Raw genomic sequence first — 19,486 nt, 5'->3', positions numbered from 1 at the left:
ACAGGAAGGGAAGTGAAAGTGGCTCTGGGGCGCAGGGCTGCAGGGCCATAAAGCAAGGGGAGCCTCAGGTGGGTGCTTAAGTGCTTAACTGAAGTGTGGGGAGAGGCATCCGTGTTCCTTCTGATAGAATCCATGGTGTGGAGGTAAGCTTTATGCCTTTAGTTATTTTTGTGGGATATATACACACACACACATGTTATTGTATGTATGTATTATATATATATATATATATAATACATGCATCAGATTGGACCTAGTAATAGGCTGAAAAGCTTTGTTTTATGCTTAGAGGAATCAGATGTAATTTTTATAACATAAAAATGATGGTGAAATCACCATAAATATAAGTGTAAATACAAAATGCAAAGCTCCAACAAATAAGCTAGTAAATTCAGCTTTTAATTTGTATGAAAACTGTTAATTCTGTTTATTAAAGGGAAAATCCATCAACTTTCATTATTATTAAAACAGGGTAATCAGAAACAGAGAGGTAGAGAATATGATGATACCCGATATAAATGTAATTGATATGGAAAGTGTATACAGATTAGATCTTCGTTCAGTTTCTCTTAATCTTACCTTGTAAAAAGAGAAATACAAAGAAATATAGCACAAAGCCAGAAATGTTAATTTTGGTATGTCTACTAACACTGATTTTTCAGGAGAGACAAAAACGGGGAGTTTACTTGGAACTGATGTGGTAAAGCAGGTAGTAAATGACTTATTCCTAAAATCTTTTCCAAAGAGGTTGTTTGGGGGAAAAAAAAAAAAGTCATACTGGTTGGTAGGTGCTTGTGGGCTTCAAGTCAGATATCTCTTCAGCAGACAGTGCATTCACAATGAACAGTCATGTTTTACAATATGGGGGGGAAAGGGTTCTTGAAAGAAAATGCCTAGTGTTTTTCCTTGTATAATCTTTTGATTTTAAGTAAGTATCAGGAATCTTCTTTTTCATATACTTGGTGTTGATGAAAGCACAAAGTATTAGGTTTGCTAATGCTCAGTATAAAGAGTTTAAAAACATTTAATCCAGGCTGACGTAACATGAAACGGGGAGTTCTTGTTTGTCAGGTACTGCTTGTATAACTTGGGTAGATTTATTTATGTCATATAATTAAGATGTTTTACAATAAAACTTATATACAAAACAAAATAGAGGGATAGTTAGAAAAGTACAGTGTAATTATGGTGCTCTATGGGAAGAAAAAAAAGGCCAGTGCAGGAACTGGTTAACCAGGAAGGCCTTCTGAAGCCGTTAAGAAACGATAGACATGAATTGGCTAAGAAAGCCCCTGAAGATCCTCTGGAGGGAGGATGAAATCCATCACAAAGAGTAACCCAGGAAGGAGCAGTCGTCAAAGTAGACCCCAGAGAAGCTAGTCCGACAGAAGTGTTCCCTCATTATGGGGAACGTGGTTCCAGAGGCCCAAGGAGCCCAGCAGATAAGCAAGGAGCTAGAGGAACTTAGATCTGCTCTGCCTATGACAAAAGTCATCACAGCACCCTGAGCAGGAGAATGCCTTTTTTGGTTTGTTTTCAAGGTTCATAATAAAGACTTTCCTAGTTTATTTTTTGAAAATTGTTATTTTAAAACGCATCTTTGTTTGTTTTTACAGTTGGGGATTATATACCGTGACATTAAGCTTGAGAATATTCTGCTTGATTCTAATGGCCACGTGATGCTGACAGATTTTGGTCTGAGTAAGGAGTTTGTGGCTGACGAAGTGAGTATTCTATTTTAATTTGAAGTTAGTAAAGCAGAATGTAAACAATGATGAAAATTGACTGTAGAAGGAGCATTTAATGGGATAGTACTAAACAAATTATGGACTTTTGTACAAGTTTGCAGAGGAACATTTTGATATGAATGACTGTAAGGTATTTAGTTTGAAATTAACATGGAAGCATCCTGTTAGAAGTAACCCTTTCATGGATGTATCAGAATTACAAAACCAAATTACACATTTAACTTTCTCTGTAAAATATGACTAAAATTTTTAAATAACCCTTTGGGCCTTTTAGGAGAATCCTAGCTTAGATAATAGCCAATGGAAAATTACAAAACGGGGACTTCCTTGGTGGTCCAGTTGTTAAGACCCCTGCTTCCAGTGCAGGGGATGTGGGTTGATCCCTGTTGTGGGAACTGAGAGGCGCGTGCCTGCACTGTGGCCAAAACAGAGGATCACAGAACAAGCAGCGCGGCGCACATGTTACAGAACAGAGCACGCGCGGCGCACATGTTACAGAACAGAGCACACTCGGCGCACATGTTACAGAACAGAGCACGCGCGGCGCACATGTTACAGAACAGAGCACGCTCGGCGCACACGTTACAGAACAGAGCACGCGCGGCGCACATGCAGAGTGGGGAGGATCACAGAACAAGCCCGCGCGGCGCACATGCAGAGGGGGCCTGTCTTACGGCCCTTTAAGCTCATCTGACAAAAACAGCAAGGATCTACTTACTAGACCTAAGCTTTTAATAAACTTGCTGGGCTGTTTTGCCCATACAAATTAAAATGTAATAACTGATGGACAGATTTTAAATATGGAGGACTCTGCATTTTCAGTATTGGTTAAAACTCATCACAGATTTATTTACTAACATTTAAAATTATACATTTTTAGTTGTAATTAAATACTATTTATGTAGCAATTATAAACTAAAAGTACGTTTTATACTACTAGTCTTTCAAGAGAGCTAAGTAAACTTGAATGCCAGTTCTTTTCTGTCCAAGAAACTCTGTTATAATATACGCAATTATAGTAAAATTTTTGTAGTAAAGGACTTTGTGTTGTGAAACACATTCTTGGATTCTAGATTAGGTGTATCCATTTCTGATTGTTTACTTTTTAGAATATTTCCAAAACAGTCTTAGGTGAATTAGATAAGTACTAAAAGTATGAAAACAAAGGATCCCAGTTTTTTTTTTTAATCATATCTATCTCATTCAATCACTTATGAATAAATTTTTCTTGACCTCCTCTACTATGCTAGGTATTGGATAATACAGTGACAGATTAAGGGGAAATGGTCTCTACCTTCATGAACTTGAGGATATAACAATATATTCATTATCTTTGATAGGAAAATCATAGTTATAAAGCAGATGAGATGAACTTTTGGGGAATTTACTTCAAAGTTTCGTTTATCAAATTTTTCTTGTTTAAAATTTTAGAAGCAACTTAAAAAAAGTGACGGATGAAATATGTTCATGGTTGTTTCCTCACTAAACCCTGCTGCTGCTGCTAAGTCGCTTCAGTCGTGTCCGACTCTGTGCGACCCCATAGACGGCAGCCCACCAGGCTCCCCTACAAGTAAAAGAAAAGGAGTGAATTGGGTGTGCATGCAGAAGGGAGAGAGGATCACTGAAATGGAAACCTGACGGATCAGTGGTGCTTTCAGAGAAGGGTCTGACTCAGAAAGGGGAAATCTTGGGGGGCGGAAAACAAACAAACCAAGAACCTCAGTTAAGTCCTGTTAGGAGGCCAGAAGGGGGAGTTCTACACAAAGACCAAGGGGAAGGAGGAGATGCGTCTGTTTTCTTAGCAAGAACTCAGCCAGTGAAAGGCTCAGGATCCAGCCAGTGAAAAGCTACGGACACTGGTTCGCCATAGCCCTCAAAACTGCCTTTTCCCTCAATTAACACGGTCTGTTCTACACTCTCCCTGAGGATTTTCTTGTGGCTCACTAGAGATGTGGATCCCAAATTGCAATTCTTTGTTGATTCCCAATAAACCCTCTTTTGTAGAAGAAAAAAATGTGGGAGGAGGCGGGAGGAAAACAGCAACCAGATTCTGGGAAGTGGACAGCAGAAACACTAGTCGTCATCAGTTTCCACCCCTGAGGCATCTGAGTCCTAAGCCAGCGACAAGGAGAAGCCCCAAAGCAGGCTGATCTGCACCTCTAGCCCCCAGAAAGGCTCAGGGATTAGTCCTCATCACAGGCGTGCAGGACACAAGAGGATCTATTGTAAGAAACAGATACCTCCCCTCCAAGACCCCGTGTCTGCACTACTGCACAGAAAGCCTTGCCCTCCTGATCCTCGTGGAGAGCTGTGAAGGCTAAACAGGCAGACTGTGGACTCGGGGACAAGGGCCACGGGGGAGGGCGAGGACACCGGCGACTCCAGGAGGCAGCTGGAGGACGGACCCTCACCGTGGGACTGCTGTGGCCTCTGCTGCCCCCGCACTCTGAGACAAGAGTGGGCAGGACCCCTCTCTTGGAACAGCAGTCTGCAGGTGCTGGCGCCTGGGGTTCTGCCCGTGAGGTGGTCCGCCCAGACCTCCCGAGTGACACCTGAGGCTTGACCGCAGTCTCGGCCACAGAAGCATGTTCCAGACGGTGTCGCACTTTGTCTTTCTGTTTTGGTTTCGGTGTTTGTCTTAGTTTGCTCTGTCCTACCGTATATTCAGAAACATTCTGAGAAGGGCTCTGGTGACTTCAGTAGACCAGCAGAGGATCCTGGCATGTGAAGACAGAGGACCCCCCTCTCCCCGCACAGAGAGATCTGGTGATCACTCTTTCCTCTCTCCATGGAACCGTTCATGTATTTACTCATTCACTCCATCTATTTGTGGAGAGCCTTCTGTCTGCTAGTCTTCAGGCTAGGCTCTGGTGACACAACGATGAAAGTGAATCCTGTGTTTCTGGACATGTGCTTCTGCGCTTCTGGTCATTTGGCAGATGGCAGAAACAGACTTGGCCCTTTTTGTTAGAAACCAAAGCAAAAATAAAAATCAAGCATGATCAGAGTTACTGGGCTTTAATACAGATGAGTCAGAGCTGCTGAGTAACTGAATCAGCTGTGTCACTTTTCACAAGGGAGGCTATGTTTTTTGCTGGACGTGTCAACAGCTACTCCTCAAGGGAATGAAGGGAATTCTTACTGGATGTCAGTGTTTGAAGCTTTGGTTGTTTAGGTCCAAAAATGAAATAATGGGATTCAGTCTGAGGTGGAGAAGTACTTTATGGATTCTCTGGTTATTCACCAATTGCAGCCTAGCTGCATTTTGTGTAGTTATGTGTTATTGTCTTTTCCCCTCAGACGACCAGCTTACTCTTGCTCTTAGCTGAAGAGGACGATACCACTGTGCTAGGCTTTAGGTTTAATTCTCAGGGCTCAAGGAGGAAGCTTCTTTTTCTGAGTCCCCTAAACCTCAATCGAACGAGCCTATTAAAACTCGATGTAATGACCCTGTGTTGTCCTGATTTCACCTGCATCTGCTCAGCAGGTTTCCCTGTCTGGACCTTTTACACCTCGACAACATTCCCATCCAGCGATTTCTGTTTCAGTTAGCTAGCATTCCTTTTTGGTTTCATGTGTCAGCCTGACATGTCAAAGTACCATCTTTCTTGGAATGAGCTGTTCCTCTGCTACCTCCTTGGTTTTCAGCGTAAGCTTCACTTTGAAGGGTTTCCTCCTTGGTTGACAGTTTACAGAGAGGTTATGCATCTTTGTCTCTGACTGATCCCTCTCCTTTTCTCCCTTTTTCTTCTTCCACTTGGACGGTTCCCATCACCATTTAAGCCTAGTCTCTCCTGTCTTAAGTTTTTAAAAGGGAGAGGACTGAGTGGTAAACGGCAAACAGTCCCAGAATCGCACATTCCCTTTCAGCTCTGGTCTTGTGTTTTCCTTTGTCAGTATTTGTACAAACGCCTGCCTGTCACTCACTCCCTAACCTACTCCAGTGTGACTCGCACCTCCCACCAGTTGACTGACCCTGTTCTTGCCTCGGCCGGTGCTGACCTGCACTCTGGGTATTGTCGAGTCCTCAGCTGACTTGACTGCCTGGTGGTGTGGAGCTGGACATCGCCTCTCAGCCTGGCCGCTGCAACTCTGCGCTCCCCGCCTTGCTTCCTCAGTATGCATGACCTCCCGCTGGCGTGTCTCCCCTAACTCTCTCCTAGATCGGGTAAGCTCAGCATTTCTAAAACTGAATCACCATTGCCCTACCCAAACCTACTTCTCTTTTGGTTTATCACAGTTTCATGTATTACAAATTCTGCTCTCACTGGACCTAGGAAATGTATTTTTCTGTTTAATTTTCAGGATTTTACTTTGTTTGACAAGTCTTTTTATTTCTTGATTTTATTTATTTTTGATTGGAAGATAATTGCTTTACAAAATTGTATTGGTTTCTGCCATACATCAACATGAGTCAGCCGTAGGAATTCTCATGTCCCTCCCTCTGGAACCTCCCTCCCACCTCCCACCCAGGAAGTTATTTTTTCGACATGTTTGAAGTTTCTTTTCGTGGCGTGCTACTGACTTGTCTGTATAGTTGTTTTCTGTTCGTTGCTGGCTGCACCGTGTGGCGTGGGGGGTCTTAATTCCCCCACCAGGGATTGAATCCTCTGCAGTGGTAGCACCAAGTGTTAAACACTGGACTGCTGGGGAATCCTTCTGTGTTTATTAATTTAATATTCAACAAGTATTTGGTGAGTACTGCTGTGTGCCAGGCATTGTGCTGGACTCTGGAAGTACAGTAGTGAACATAACAAATTCCTGCCCTCGTGAGCCTAGATTTTAGAGGTATTCATCACTACGTCATATAATTATTTCTAGATTGCAGGTTGCTAACTAAATTGCATAGTGGATAAAATTGATTTATTTTAGAAGCCTTAACAATATTTCATATGATAATGAACAATTTACAAACTTGGTTCTTTTACTGATATGTTTTCTCAACACAGAATTTGATAAATCCCTTGAAAATCTGGAAAAAAAAAAGATATTTCTAAATATCTGCATGTTAATATATGCTTATCATAGGATTTTTTTAAGGATGCAGTTCAGCAAACATTTTTCCAGTTCTTACTATGAGTCAGCCTGCTAGGTAGTGAATACATGATTTTTAACATTGAAGACTTTAAAGGCATTTTTCTAAAAAGGGCATCTGTTCTTACCTGTTTATAACAAAATAATGTCAAGGCAATATATTCATGTGTATTAATTACACTATACTTAAATATGGTATATGCATTCTATGTTTTCATAATTTAATATTGAGCATTTGAAAGATTCACAACAGATTATTAACATGAATCCTCAGGTAGATAAATAAAACCGGAAGAAAAATGACATCCTGACATTTAAAACAGAAGTATCTAAGTTAATTATAACTCACTACCATGGTAGCTGGACATGGAACAACAGACTGGTTCCAAATAGGAAAAGGCTGTATACTGTCACCCTGCTTATTTAACTTATATGCAGAGTACATCATGAGAAACACTGGGCTGGAAGAAGCACAAGCTGGAATCAAGATTTCCAGGAGAAATATCAATAACCTCAGATATACAGATCACTCCACCCTTAGAGCAGAAAGTGAAGAGGAAGTAAAAAGCCTCTTGATGAAAGTGAAAGAGGAGAGTGAAAAAGTTGGCTTAAAGCTCAACATTCAGAAAACTAAGATCATGGCATCTGGTCCCATCACTTCATGGGAAATAGATGGGGGAACAGTGGAAACAGTGTCAGACTTTATTTTTTTGGGCTCCAAAATCACTGCAGATGGTGACTGCAGCCATTAAATTAAAAGAGTATTTACTCAGCCATTAAAAAGAATACATTTGAATCAGTTCTAATGAGGTGGATGAAACTGGAGCCTATTATACAGAGTGAAGTAAGCCAGAAGGAAAAACATAAATACAGTATACTAACGCATATATATGGAATTTAGAAATATGGTAACAATAACCCAGTGTACGAGACAGCAAAAGAGACACTGATATATAGAACAGTCTTATGGACTCTGTGGGAGAGGGAGAGGGTGGGAAGATTTGGGAGAATGACATTGAAACATGTAAAATACCATGTAAGAAACGAGTTGCCAGTCCAGGTTCGATGCACGATACTGGATGCTTGGGACTAGTGCACTGGGACGACCCAGAGGGATGGTATGGGGAGGGAGGAGGGAGGAGGGTTCAGGATGGGGAACACATGTATACCTGTGGCGGATTCATTTTGATATTTGGCAAAACTAATACAATTATGTAAAGATTAAAAATAAAATAAAATTTAAAAAAAAAAAGAAAAAAAAGAAAAGACGCTTACTCCTTGGAAGGAAAGTTATGACCAACCTAGATAGCATATTCAAAAGCAGAGACATGACTTTGCCAACAAAGGTTCATCTAGTCAAGGCTATGGTTTTTCCTGTGGTCATGTATGGATGTGAGAGTTGGACTGTGAAGAAAGCTGAGTGCCGAAGAATTGATGCTTTTGAACTGTGGTGTTGGAGAAGACTTTTGAGAGTCCCTTGGACTGCAAGGAGATCCAACCAGTCCATTCTGAAGGAGATCAGCCCTGGGATTTCTTTGGAAAGAATGATGCTAAAGCTGAAACTTCAGTACTTTGGCCACCTCATGCGAAGAGTTGACTCATTGGAAAAGACTCTGATGCTGGGAGGGATTGGGGGCAGGAGGAGAAGGGGACGAGAGAGGATGAGATGGCTGGATGGCATCACTGACTCGATGGACGTGAGTCTGAGTGAACTCCGGGAGTTGGTGATGGACAGGGAGGCCTGGCGTGCTGCGGTTCATGGGGTCACAAAGAGTCGGACACGACTGAGCAACTGAACTGAACTGAACCATGGTAGCTATTAAAAAGTTCTATAGATTTTTTTTTCTTTCCAGGAAATAGAAAAATGTAATCTTTGCCCAGTTCAGATAATGTTATTCATTAATTAATTCTTTGAACATAGAAGAGGCATTTTTAGTGTGGTGGAAAGAGTGCATATTGCAGTCCAAGGATCTTTCTCGGGCTCTGCTTCCCGGCTCTGTCATGTCGGGTCAGTCACTAGCCCCCCTCAGTCTTCATTTCTTCGTCTATAAAATAGTATTTGTCATATGTAATGTATATGGTTTTCATCTGGACACAGTGAGGTAATGCTCATGGAAATACTTTCCAAGTTTCCACTTAAAGAGGCACGTACGTATTTAGATTTCCGATTACTGTGAGCAAAATCAAAACATACGAATGAGAATTGTACATTATTCTCCCTCAATATCCTTATTTGTAGCAAAGTTTTAAATGACCTCTTTCTCTGATAAGCACCTAGTTAATTATATCACTTTCGGAATTCTGCTGTTACACTGTGCGGATCCCGGGATGCCTGGATGAGGTTCAGGGTTCATCAGGAGCCGCTCTGCGTGAGGGGCAGACGGGCAGCTCCCCAGGCACCGTGCAGATCCCGGGATGCCTGGGTGAGGTTCAGGGCTCATCAGGGGCCACTCTGCGTGAGGGGCAGACGGGCAGCTCCCCAGGCACCGTGCAGATCCCGGGATGCCTGGGTGAGGTTCAGGGCTCATCAGGGGCCACTCTGCGTGAGGGGCAGACGGGCAGCTCCCCAGGCACCGTGCAGATCCCGGGATGCCTGGGTGAGGTTCAGGGCTCATCAGGGGCCACTCTGCGTGAGGGGCAGACGGGCAGCTCCCCAGGCACCGTGCAGATCCCGGGATGCCTGGGTGAGGTTCAGGGCTCATCAGGGGCCGCTCTGCGTGAGGGGCAGACGGGCAGCTCCCCAGGCACCGTGCAGATCCCGGGATGCCTGGGTGAGGTTCAGGGCTCATCAGGGGCCACTCTGCGTGAGGGGCAGACGGGCAGCTCCCCAGGCACCGTGCAGATCCCGGGATGCCTGGGTGAGGTTCAGGGCTCATCAGGGGCCACTCTGCGTGAGGGGCAGACGGGCAGCTCCCCAGGCACCGTGCAGATCCCGGGATGCCTGGGTGAGGTTCAGGGCTCATCAGGGGCCACTCTGCGTGAGGGGCAGACGGGCAGCTCCCCAGGCGGAATTCAGTGTCCCCTCCCGACGGGCCTGCAGTGGCGTCCAGCCATGACTCCTTCCCTCTGTGTGTGCTCCCAAGGAGCCTGTTAAGTCTCTGTCAGTGAGTCCTGTAGTCATTTGCCAACCTCTGTGACTCTTGGATAATTTTAGTTATTTTAAGGTAAATATTGAGATGGATGTGCTGGGAAAATAGGAGACCTATAAACCAGAGTGTTCTTGTGGCCCCAGTGTTTCCTCTGGTCAAACAATAGTACACAGTATTCAGATACGAAAATGCAAGCTTTAGCTCTGTGAAGGTTTTTTACAGGTTTGTAAAGCAAACCTTTGTAAAGGTTTTTTTCCATCAGATGTCAGAGCAGGTCCCCTGCCCTCAGATGGGAGAAGGGGGAGGGAGACACAGATGGCTTTTTCCTCAGGTGTCTGCCTCACAGGTCCCTTAATAACTTTTTTTACGGTGGAAATTTATTGGCTCAGGTAAGATTTATTCACAGTACTATTTCTTATCTTAAGGCAGGTTCAGTGCACAGCTTGAGTAGACAGGTTTTGTGTAAAATTACATCACAGGGCTAGTGGGGACAACATTTGAGTTGAGATTCTTTTCAGAGAAACTTCTATTGTATATTCTGTTTGTTCAAACTGTGTTGAAACATGCTTCCCTGGTGACTCAAATGGTACACTGCCTGCAGTGCAGGAGACCTGGGTCCCATCCCTACTCTTCATTTACTTGAAAACTATTTAGTCAAATTATTATCCTATATTAGTATAGGATATATTAATCTATAGATATAACATATATATATATATATAAGTTATTTTCATCTATTTTCTAAATGTCAGGGACTTTCAAACCCCTAAGGGGAATTTAGCAAAAGACACCCTGGAATATTAACATTGCAAAAATGTGATTAATAAATATTTGTATTTTTCAAATTTCATTAAAAAATTTTTATACTATATAATATTTAAAATGTAATAAAAATACAGAAGATGATACAGCAGAATCTGTGCACCAACTATTCACATATGCAGTTATGGACATTTTTAATATATATATATTTTTTTCCCACTCACTCAGCAAGTATTGATTGAAGATCTTCTGAGATCCAGGCACTGTTCTATCTAGGTGTTGGAATCCAGCAAATTAGCAAAATAGGCAAAAACTTCTCCCTTAGGGAGGCAGATGACAACAAGTAGACAAGTAGAATATGTATGGATGCGTTAAATAGTGGTAAGTTACAGGAGGACAAGTGCAGCAGGAGAAGCAGGAAGGAGCAGGGTGAGCGGAGCCTGGCCTTTTAAATCAGGTGAAGCAGGAGCGGCCTCGCCGAGAAGGCGGCAGTGGAGCCAGAGGGGACGAAGTGGGAACGTGAGCTGTGTCAATATCCAGGAAAGAGGCCTCCAGGTAATGCGGTCAGCCAGTGGTAAGACCCTCAGGTGGGTATATGCCTGGGTTGTTTGTGAACAGGAGGAGGTGTGTGTGGGTGTGTCGAGTGAGTGAGGAAAGAGTCGTGGGAAAGGAGGACATGGGACGGTCATCTGGAGGAAGGGCTGTGGCTGTGCAGGTCTTGCCTGGCACAGGGGCCTGTTGTAAGGACTGTGGCTCCTCCCAGTGAAGCACGTGTCACTGGGAGCTTTAAGTGGAAGATGACATGGCCTGAGTTCTCTAAGAAAGGTAATTCTGTTTGCCAAGCATGATAATCCTGTGGTGGGACAAGTCCCTAGAAACATGGAGATCAGTTAGGAAGCTGTTGCATTAACCCCAGCAAGAGATGGCATTGATTTAGACCATAGGGTAGCAGAGTAGGTTGTATGATGTAGTCAGATTTTACAGTCTAGTTTGATACTAGTGCTGAGATTTCTTGATGGCCTGGAAGTAGGGTATGTGAGAGCAGGAAGAATCTAAGGTCGTGCCAGGGTTTTTGGCCAGAATCACTGGAAGGGTGAAGCTGCCATCAGCTGATACACCGATGAAGACTTCCCTGGTAGCTCAGCTGGTGAAGAATCCGCCTGCAATGTAGGAGACCCCAGTTCGATTCCTGGGTCAGGAAGATCTGCTGGAAAAGAGATAGGCTACCCACTCCAGTATTCTGGCCTGGAGAATCCCATGGACTGTGTAGTCCATGGGGTCACAAAGAGTTGGACGTGACTGAGTGACTTTCACTGCCGGGGTCCAGCCCTGGTGGATCCAGGGAATTCGAAGCGGGGACGGCGTTGGCGAGGATCAGGAAACAACTGCTTAATTAAACGTTAATTAAGGATATAAAGAGTAATAGAATGAGGATAGCTCAGTGAGGAAATTCAGTGGAGAAAAGAGGCTGAATAATTCAGCCAGAAGGTAAGAGAAAGAACGACATGGTGAGACCAAGTTTCTGTGAACAAGGCCCGCACTTTATTTTCCAAAGTAGTTTTTATACCTTAAGTTATGCATAGAGGACAGTGGGGGAAAGGGTAGAGTCATGCAGTAAGCCAGGCTTTCTTCCTGCAAACTTATCATATGCAAAAGTTTAGGTGATTTGCATCATCTTCTGGCCCGGAGGCCTTTTCCTCTAAAGGTGATTATTCTAAAGTCAGGCGCCAGCCTCCAAAAAGTATTAAAGTTGCATTCCTACAGAGCAAAGGTGTGGTGGGCTATAACAAGAAAAAGAATTAACTCAAGGGTCCCAGGTTACAAACATTAAAGCTACTATTTACACCAATTATATTAATCAATACACTGCCAGGGACACAGCAGGTAAGGGATATGGAGACTTGGCAGCAAATATTGGCCTAACAAGTGAAAATCCCTTCACCAATACAATTTCTAATCAATCTTGACTGCTCAAAGGAATCTGTATTTAGACAGTTTAGAACATCTCATGCCTCTCACAGTTTGGAGGCTCTGAGCAATCACATGTGGCCGGAAAAACCTATTCAGGCAGGCTAGAGGACTTCCAAGGGAGTTTGTAGGTTGAAACACTGTCAACACCCAGGAATTATTAACTGGAGCTGTAAGCTAACTCTTTTTTCAGAGAGAGGTAGTGGGGGACAGGTGAAAGCACAAAGCAGAAAGTAGGCAGACTCTGGTTTTGGGGGTAGATTGCTCGAGAATTTCCACGGAGACTCCTGAGGCTTGATCCCGCCTTTGCGTATGTCAAGCCTCCTTCCTCATGACCTTTGCCAGGGGCAGAGCTCGCTCCCCGCATTTCACTTTCAATATGCCGATGGAGAGGTGTTGGGTGGGTAGAGTGCAGTTGAACCAGCTGAGTCTGAGATGTCTGTTAGACCTACAGAGATGTTTAATAGACAGTAGGGCATATGATGGAGAAGGAAATGGCAACCCACTTCAGTATTCTTGCCTGGAGAATCTCATGGACAGAGGAGCCTGGTGGGCTACAGTCCATGGGGTCACAAGAGTCAGACACGACTTAGCGACTAAACCACCACCACCACCACCACCAGGGCATATGAATCTGGAATTTGGGAGAGAAGTCTCATCTAAAGATATGAATTTGGGATTTGGCAATATATAAGTAGTATTTAGAATCATGAAAAGAATGAGAATGCCTATAGTGTCAGTATAAATAGAAAAGAAAACAACAAAGGTTTAAACTCTGAGCTGTTGCATCGTTAAGAGAGTCATAAGTGCAAGAGGAATGAGCAAAGAAGACGGAGAAAAAGGGACGAGGAGTTTGGGAAGAAAACAGGCATGTGCATTGTCTCAGAAGCTAAGTGAAAAAGTGTTTCAGGGATGAAAATGACCAGCCAGATCAAATCCTGTTGTTAGATCAAGTGAGACAGAACTGAAAATGGAACACTGGCTCAGTTTAAACCCAAGGTGGGAGAGGCTGGGAGTAGACATATTGTCAGCCACAAATGCGGGAAAAAGAGTTTTTTAAAAACCACACTTAGCAGAACAGGTACAGGCAAAGAGTGGCTGGTGACTGAATTGAAGCTGGTTTAGCGCCCTCACTTTGTATAATGTGTTACACCTATAAACAGTATGTACTAGTAGCTTGTGTTTCTAAAGTGTGCATAAAAGGCATGTCGCATTGTGAATTGTTTTTACTTGACTTGTTTTTAAAATTTATACAAGTTGATAAATAAGGATCTGTTTCATATATTTTAGCTGCTGTGTAATGTTCTTTTATATGAATTATCTAGTTATTTATCCGTTCTGCCTCTGAGACAAGTTTAGGTTTCTGTGTGTTCTCTAACACAGTGTTGCAGTGATTTTCTAATGTTACTGGTTTGTTGGAGTCCTTTAACTATTCTAACTACTCATCCTCGATAATTATGTATTTTGTGAATTTCTTTCAAAGTTTTTACTTGTCTTCAACTGTGGTTAATGATGTTTTTGCCATTATCAGATTTGACATTTTAATATAATCAAATTTACCCATCTCTTAAGATTTACATGTTTTGAATCTTTAAAAAGGTTTTAAATTGTGACAAAATACACATAACATAAAAATTACCATCTTACAGAAAGAGAAATATAAATATCATATACTGACATATATGGAATCTTGGAGACGGCAATGGCACCCCACTCCAGTACTCTTGCTTGGAAAATCCCATGGACGGAGGAGCCTGGTAGGCTGCAGTCCATGGGGTCTCGAAGAGTCGGACACGACTGAGCGACTTCCCTTTCATTTTTCACTTTCATGCACTGGAGAAGGAAATGGCAACCCACTCCAGTGTTCTTGCCTGGAGAATCCCAGGGATTGGGGAGCCTGGTGGGCTGGCGTCTATGGGGTCGCACAGAGTCGGACACGACTAAAGCCACTTAGTAGTAGTAGTAGTAGTAGTATATGGAATCTAAAAAGATGGCACTGATGAATTTATTTTCAGGGCAGCAGTGGAGAAACAGACATAGAGAACAGACCTACGGACATGGGAGGAGGGAGTAACGTGGAAATGTACGGGCCCGTATGTGAAACAGATGGAATGGGAACCTGCTGTACGACTCCGGGAGCTCAGGCTGCAGGCTGGGGCAGGAGAAGATGGGAGGGGGTCCGGGAGGGAGGGGACATGGGTGTGCCTGTGGCTGATTCTTGTTGAGGTCTGACAGAACACCACAGAATCCTGTAAAGCAATTATCCTCCAATTTAAAAATTGTAAAAATATTGCCATCTTAACCACTTGTAAGTGTACAGGTCAGTGTGTTGACTGTTCACATTTTATGCAACAGATCCCTAGAACTTTTTCAGCTTGCAGAACTGAATTCTGTACCCATTGAACAACTCCCTGTTTTCCCCTCCTCCTAATCTCCAACAGCCACCACCATTCGTCTTTCTCTCTCTATGAGTTTGACTATTTTAGATGCCTGATAAAAGTGGGATCATTCAGTATTTCTCTTTTGTGACTAGCTGACTTCAGTTAGGGTAATGTCCTCAGTGTTCATCCATGTTGTGGCGTGTGACAGAATTTCCTTCCTTGTTAAGACTGAATAATATGTCATTCTATGTATGTACCATGTTTTGCTTATCCATTCATCCTCTGATGGACACAAGTCGCTTCCACTCACTGGCTGTTGTGGGGAACTCTGCAGTGCACGTGGTGTGCAGGTGTCTCACTGACATCGTGCTCTCGGTTCCTCTGCATGTGTGCCCAGACGTGGAGTGCTGGCTCTTGTAACGGTTCTATTTTCAGTCTTTTGAGGACCCTGCATACTGTTTTCCATTGCAGCTGCACCGTTTTGCATTCCTATCCGCAGCGCACAAGGGTCCAGCTTCTCCACGTTCTCACCTGTACTTATTTCTGCATTTTCATCCTGGCACTCCTCATGAATATGAAGAGATATCTCATTGTAGATTTAATGTATTTCTGTAATAGTGGCATCTTTACATATGCTCTTAGCCATTTGTATATCATCATTGAATGAATGTCTGTTGAAGTCCTTTGCCTACTTTTTAATCAGATTTATTTACTTTTTTGTTGTTGAGTTGTCAGAGTTATTTATATATTCTGGATATTAACACCCTATCAGATACATGATCTGCAGATTTTTTCTCCTATTCCGCAGGTTGTCGTTTCCACTTTGCTTGTTTCCTTTGATGCGAGGAGGTTTCCTGTTTTAACGTCAGCCCAGTTTGTCTGTTTTTGCCTTGGCTGCTTGTGCTTTTGATGTCAGATCCAGGAAATCACTGCCACACCCAACGTCATGAGGCCTTGCCTCTGTTTTCTTCTAGGAGCTTTATAATTTTAGGTTTTACATTTTGATCTTAAATTCATTTTGAGTTAGTTTTTGTATCTAGATTGAGGGAGGACCCAACTTCCTTTTTCTGTGTTTATGAACACCCAGCTTGCCCAGCATCATTTGTTGAAGAGACTGTCCTTTTCCCATAGGCATCCTTGCCAAGATCATTTGACCATGTGCCTAGAGATTTATTTCTGAGCTCTCTCTTCTGTTCCATTGGTCTGTATGTTTGTCTTTATTTAAGTCAAAAATGCTTTGATTGCTGTAGTTTTGTAATGTGTTTTGAAATCAAGAAGTATGAGACCTCCAAGTTTGTTCCTTCTTTTTCAAGATTGTTTTGGCTTTTAAGGGTCCTCTGAGATTACATATGAATTTTAAGATTTTTTAAATATTAATATTTAATATTTAAATCTTAATATTTCTGCAAAAATGTTATTGGGATTTTGATGGGGATTATGTTGACTCTATAGATCTGGGTACTGTGGATATTTTAACAACATTGTCTTCCAGTCTGCCAGGATGAAGTATCTTTCCATTTATTTGTGTCTTTTTACATTTCTTTCATAATGTTTTGTAATTTTAATGGTCCAAGTCTTTTGACCCCTTGGTCAAGTTAATTTCTAAGTATTTTATTCTTTTAGATGCTCATTATAATGAGATCCCCTCCAGTTGCCTTTTGGAAAACTTCATTGTTAGTACATAGAAACATAACTGATTTCTGTGTGTTGATCTTTGTACACTGTAATATTGCTGGCTTCTCTTATTCTAATGGGATTTTTGTGTGTGCACTCTTTAGGGTTTTTTCCATATAAGATCATATTATCCGGAAGCAGATACAGTTCTACTTCTTCCTTTCCAATTTAGATGTCTTTTATTTCTTTTTCTTGCCTGACTGCTCTGGGTCAGACTTTCGGTGCTGTGTTGAATAGAAGTGCTGAGAGGAAGCAGCCTTGCCTTGTTTCCGATCTGAGAGGAAAGCCTTCGGGTTTTCACCGTTGAGTGTGATGTTTGCTGTGGGCTCTTAACGTGGCTTTGTTATGTTGAAGTGGTTTCGTTCTATTCCTGGTGTGTTGTTAGTGGGGTTTTTTTTTTAATCATGAAGGGTTATTGAATTTTGTCAAATACTTTTTCTGTATCAGTTGAGATGATCGTGCGGTTTTTGTCCTTCCTTCTGTTAATGTGGTGTATTACATGGATTGATTTTTGAATCTTGAACCATTCTTGCATTCTAAGATCTTACTTGATAATGGTGTATAATCCTTTTTATGTGCTGCTGAATTCAGTTTGCTAGCACTTTGTTGAGTTTATATCAGTTTCCATCAGAAATATTGGACTATAATTTTCTTTTTTTTTTTTGGTAGTATCTTTCTCTGGCTTTGGTTTCAGGGTAATGCTTAACTCATAAAATTAGTTTGAAAGTGTTGTTTTCAGTTTTTTTAGGGAAAGTGTGAGGAGGAATGATCCCAGTACTCTTCTAGATGTTTTTTAAGAATTGCCCAATTAAGCCATCTTGTGGGTGGCTGTGCTTTTCTTTGTTGGGAGATTTTTGATTCAGTGTCCTTACTGATTATGGGTCTGTTCAAATTTTCTATTTCTTCATATTTCAGTACTGGTAGATTGTATGTTTCTATAAATTTATCCATTCTAAAATTATTCAACTTATTGATATATGATTTAGTCTCTCCTAAGGCCTTCTCTTTAATTTCTGACTTTAGCTGAATCTTCTCTCATTTTTTCTTAATCTGAGAGTTTGTCAGTTTGTTGATATTTTCAGAAAACTAACTCTAAAAAAGTTTTGTTAATTTTTTTGTTGTTCTTCTGTTTCATTTATTTCTGCTTTAGTCTTTGTTATTATTTTTTCCTTCTGCTAACTTGTGGTTCAGTTTGTTCTTTTCCTAGTTCCTTTGGGTTTAAAATTAGGCCGATGATTTCTTTGAATCTTTCAAAATGAAACATATTCCTGTCTCAATGCACTAAGATATTATCTGTTTTCTTTTAGTTAGTTCAGTCGCTCAGTCGTGTCGGACTCTTCGCGACCCCATGAATCTCAGCACACCAGGCCTCCCTGTCCATCACCAACTCCCAGAGTTCACGTAGACGCACGTCCATCGAGTCAGTGATGCCATCCAGCCATCTCATCCTCTCTCGTCCCCTTCTCCTCCTGCCCCCAATCCCTCCCAGCATCAGAGTCTTTTCCAATGAGTCAACTCTTCGCATGAGGTGGCCAAAGTACTGGAGTTTCAGCTTTAGCATCATTCTTTCCAAAGAAATCCCAGGGCTGATCTCCTTCAGAATGGACTGGTTGGATCTCCTTGCAGTCCAAGGGACTCTCAAGAGTCTTCTCCAGCACCACAGTTCAAAAGCATCAATTCTTCGGCACTCAGCCTTCTTCACAGTCCAACTCTCACATCCATACATGACCACAGGAAAAACCATAGCCTTGACTAGACGGACCTTTGTTGGCAAAGTCATGTCTCTGCTTTTGAATACGCTGTCTAGGTTGGTCATAACTTTCCTTCCAAGGAGTAAGTGTCTTTTAATTTAATGGCTGCAGTCACCATCTGCAGTAATTTTGGAGCCCCCAAAAATAAAGTCTGACACTGTTTCCACTGTTTCCCCATCTATTTGCCATCAAGTGATGGGACTGGATGCCATGATCTTTGTTTTCTGAATGTTGAGCTTTAAGCCAACTTTTTCACTCTCCACTTTCACTCTCATCAAGAGGCTTTTTAGTTCCTCTTCACTTTCTGCCCTAAGTGTGGTGTCATCTGCATGTCTGAGTTTATTGATATTTCTCCCGGCAATCTTGATTCCAGTTTGTGTTTCTTCCAGTCCAGCGTTTCTCATGATGTATTCTGCATATAATTAAATAAGCAGGGTGACAATATACAGCCTTGACGAACTCCTTTTCCTATTTGGAACCAGTCTGTTGTTCCATGTCCAGTTCTAACTGTTGCTTCCTGACCTGCATACAGATTTCTCAAGAGGCAGGTCAGGTGGTCTGGTATTCCCATCTCTTGAAGAATTTTCTACAGTTTATTGTGATCCACACAGTCAAAGGCTTTGGCATAGTCAATAAAGCAGAAATAGATGTTTTTCTGGAACTCTCTTGCTTTTTCCATGATCCAGCGGATATTGGCAATTTGATCTCTGGTTCCTCTGCCTTTTCTAAAACCAGCTCAAACATCAGGAAGTTCACGGTTCACGTATTGCTGAAGCGTGTCATGGAGAGTTTTGAGCATTACCTTCCTAGCATGTGAGGTGAGTGCAGTTGTGCAGTAGTTTGAGCATTCTTTGGCATTGCTTTTCTTTGGATTGGAATGAAAACTGACCTTTTCCAGTCCTGTGGCCACTGCTGAGTTTTCCAAATTTGCTGGCATATTGAGTGCAGCCATTTCACAGCATCATCTTTCAGGATTTGAAATAGCTTACCTGGAATTCCATCACCTCCACTAGCTTTGTTCATAGTGATGCTTTCTAAGGCCCTCTTGACTTCACATTCCAGGATGTCTGGCTCTAGGT

The 19,486-nt window shown here is 42.3% G+C and overlaps 1 protein-coding gene across 9 annotated transcripts in view; it reads left to right on the top strand.

Moving 5' to 3' along the window:
- RPS6KA5 (ribosomal protein S6 kinase A5) overlaps positions 1–19,486 on the top strand; it is a 196,289-nt gene that overhangs the window by 113,423 nt on the left and 63,380 nt on the right. For 8 of the 9 annotated variants that reach the window (XM_019969394.2, XM_070798031.1, XM_070798030.1 and 5 more), the window contains one exon: positions 1,617–1,724. The exons of the other annotated variant lie outside the window; for it this stretch is intronic. In XM_019969394.2, coding sequence (XP_019824953.2) covers positions 1,617–1,724 — 108 coding nt within the window. The remainder of the gene's footprint in view (positions 1–1,616; positions 1,725–19,486) is intronic. 9 annotated transcript variants of the gene reach the window in all.

Source organism: Bos indicus, chromosome 10 (assembly GCF_029378745.1).
Source record: "Bos indicus isolate NIAB-ARS_2022 breed Sahiwal x Tharparkar chromosome 10, NIAB-ARS_B.indTharparkar_mat_pri_1.0, whole genome shotgun sequence".
Taxonomy (NCBI): Eukaryota; Metazoa; Chordata; class Mammalia; order Artiodactyla; family Bovidae; genus Bos; species Bos indicus.
The sequence above is the reverse complement of the archived record's forward strand: the minus strand, read 5'-3'. Positions and strand labels throughout refer to the sequence as shown.